Below are 3,024 nucleotides of genomic sequence, written 5' to 3'. Positions count from 1 at the left end.
GTGGCTTATTAAACTTCAGTTTGCTCAACTCTAAAGCAGAAGGTGAGGACTAGATGGTCCCTAAGGTCTTCCAGCTATAACAAAACAGGATTCTAAAAACCAATGCAGAAAACTGGGGGAAGTGAGGATATTACAGGAAAGTGAAAGTACAAGCACAAAGCCACAGAGGTAGGAAAAAACTAGCTGCTTGTGCATGGGCAAGGTGTGTTGTAGGACAGCAAGGAACTTAAGCCTATTTAACTATTCTAAAGATTGTGAGGGCAATAAACTTAGAAATTGGTGAAACAGAGTGCTAAGCCAAGTAAGGGACCCTAACCTCGGGCCACAGTGGAGAAAAAGAGAATGTGCTTCCTGCAGTCAGAATCGGACTTAATCTTTGTGCTCCCCACCTTACTTACTCCACATCCTTTATGTCTTTGTGGAACCCCTTCCTTAAACCCACACCCCAAATACAATAAGGAGAGGGTGTGGTTACAGACACCCTCTCTCTAGAGTCGCACAAGCAGCGCCCTTTTGTGCACCAGGAAGCTGAGAGCCACTGCCGAAAAGATGGTGGTCAATCCAATGAACTTCAGCCTGCCTGGCACGGAGGGAAAATGTCTCTCCAAGAAGGTCGTAGTGGTGGGTTGCACAGGGACATCCGCAGACTCTGGTTCTGACTGCCAGATTTCATCCTCTGGAATCTTCCCTGTGGCAGGCAGGACCTCTTGGGCCACTCTCTCTCCAGCCTCCACAGCGCCCTCCAAGTAGCCACTCCAGTGCGTGGCAGTCTCAGTGCCTGCAAAATAAATCCTGCCCACTGGCTGGCGTAGTACCCTTCCATATTGAGTCATGATCCCAGGAGGGAAGTAGGTTGTGTAGCAGCCCCCAGAGTACTGCTCCTCACACCAATTCTTCTCTTCATAATGTAATGGCTTCAGAGCTTCTTGGGAGCCCAGAACTTTTGCATAAAGCTCACAAAGTTTCTTCATCCTTTCTTCTTTGGTAGGACATGCCAGCCTTCTGGCTTTGTGAGCAAGGATAAATCCCATTATAGCAGCATAGTTGCCGTCAGGTTTGGTATCATCCAATGTGTAGGAAATTGGAACTTCCTCTCCTTCAATAATCATGGTTCCACAGTAATCCTTTTTACTCCAGAAGGGCTCTTTATAATAAACTATACACTTGGTGACTAAACCCAAAGGCACACGAGTGATCAGCTGGTTTCTCATCATTGGCAGAGGGGGATTGAAGTGACTCTTCATGCCCAGAGTAGGAGGAATAGTACTAATCACATATTTAGTCTCATAGATCTCATGGTTTAGGGTCTTCACAAGGATATTTTCTCCTGTGTAGTCAATGCTGATCACAGGCCTCTCCAGCTTCACTTGGTCCCCAAGAAGCTCCATGATCCACTCACTCACTTGACCAGATCCACCCACAAATTTCCTCTCCTGTCTGTTCACCATCCTTGCTCTATGTTCCATCTGCATTCTGTTGTTGAGCTGCTGGACCTGGTGAAGCTCTTCCTAAAGCTCTGCTCGTCTGAAATATATTTTTATATTCAACATCAGCCCAGGCACAAGATTTTGTAATTCAGTTATTCTGTGCATATGTAAAAATATTTGTAAATTTTGGCAATTGGACAGTTTCTTTTTGATAGTTAAAGGACTTATTTTTTGACAGTTTGAATGTAATTATTAATTATGTGTGCACCACTTCCAATTGCAAGTAAATCTCTTACTTTAGTAAGAATACTGATTTCATCAAAATTTATATTCATGTTATCACCACACAAATTAATCATTTTTCTTTAGTTTTGAATTTTTTAATTGACTATGGAATAGCAGTCATAATAATTTCATAAACCTCAAAAAGCTTTACTTTGATTCCATGAACTAGTTGGAAAAATTGAACAATTATTGGACTGAACTGGTGTTCTATTTGGAGCAGCTGATGACAGTGATAGACAACTGGCACCATTCAACTGTGAAGTTTTTCTTCTCCACGTATACTTGCTATCACTTTTTCTACATACACAAGAAAAAAATGGAGAAAAATGAGCAAAAGTACGAATGTTGTTTGATCTAAGTGAAAAGCCATGCATCATAAAGTGATAGATAAATCCACCCTCTGCAGCTACCCATATTTAACAGTCCACTTTAGGACAGACTTCTTAAAATAACTTCTAACTTTGCTGGCCGTGGTGGTGCACACCTGTAGTCCCAGCTACTTAGGAGGCTGAGGCAGGAGGATGGCCTGAGCCCAGGAGTTTGAGGCTACAGTGTGCTATGATTGTGCCTGTGAATAGCCACTGCACTCCAGCCTGGGCAACGTAGTGCTACCCCATATCTTAAGATAAAAAAATAAAAAATAAATAACTTCTAACTTTAAAAGTAGATGCTGATGCTTCTTCAAAAAATTTTACTTATATAGCCCTCGTGATAATGGTAAATGTCGACAAATATGTACAAATATTCTATCATTAACTTTCTTAGGAAACAGATATTCAGTTCCTAATTTCTCATTAAATACTCACTTTGTAATTCTTGAAAGGGTCAGGAAAAGAGGGATGGATTATTGCTGGGCAACCTTCAGATTTAAGGTAAGAGTTCTCTTTGTTGCATATGTATCTCTTGACTGCGAGATGAGGCCATGGAAGAAGCTAGAAGTACAATGTGGAGGTCTTCCAAACCCATCCCAGTTTACCTTTTCTAGTGAGGTAAACATTGCAAATGGTGAAATGCAAAAATTCTAAGTGTATTCCTGATCAGGTTTTAACAAATGTATATGCCCATGTAACTCATACCCAAATGAAGTATAGAAAGTTCCCGTCCTTCATTTCCCCTTCCAGTTAATTCCTGTCCCCATAGATGACCTGTGTTCTGATTTCTATTGGCATGGATTTGTTTTGCCTGTTTTTAAACTTCATATACATGGAATAACACAGTATAAATTCTTTTGAGTTTTGCTTCTTTACTTCAACATTATGAAGTGAGATTCATCTATGTTGTTGCATGTATCAGTATAGTAGTTTATTCTTTG

At 40.9% G+C, this 3,024-nt stretch overlaps 1 protein-coding gene across 1 annotated transcript; it reads right to left on the bottom strand.

The window, feature by feature from the left end:
* Positions 1 to 488: 488 nt before the first annotated feature.
* On the bottom strand, positions 489 to 1,448 carry LOC123637477 (amine oxidase [flavin-containing] B-like). The gene has a single exon (XM_045550642.1). The coding sequence runs from the start codon at positions 1,446 to 1,448 to the stop codon at positions 489 to 491; it is 960 nt and encodes a 319-aa protein (XP_045406598.1).
* Positions 1,449 to 3,024: the final 1,576 nt, after the last annotated feature.

This window comes from Lemur catta, chromosome 4 (assembly GCF_020740605.2).
Source record: "Lemur catta isolate mLemCat1 chromosome 4, mLemCat1.pri, whole genome shotgun sequence".
Lineage (NCBI taxonomy): Eukaryota > Metazoa > Chordata > Mammalia > Primates > Lemuridae > Lemur > Lemur catta.
The sequence above is the reverse complement of the archived record's forward strand: the minus strand, read 5'-3'. Positions and strand labels throughout refer to the sequence as shown.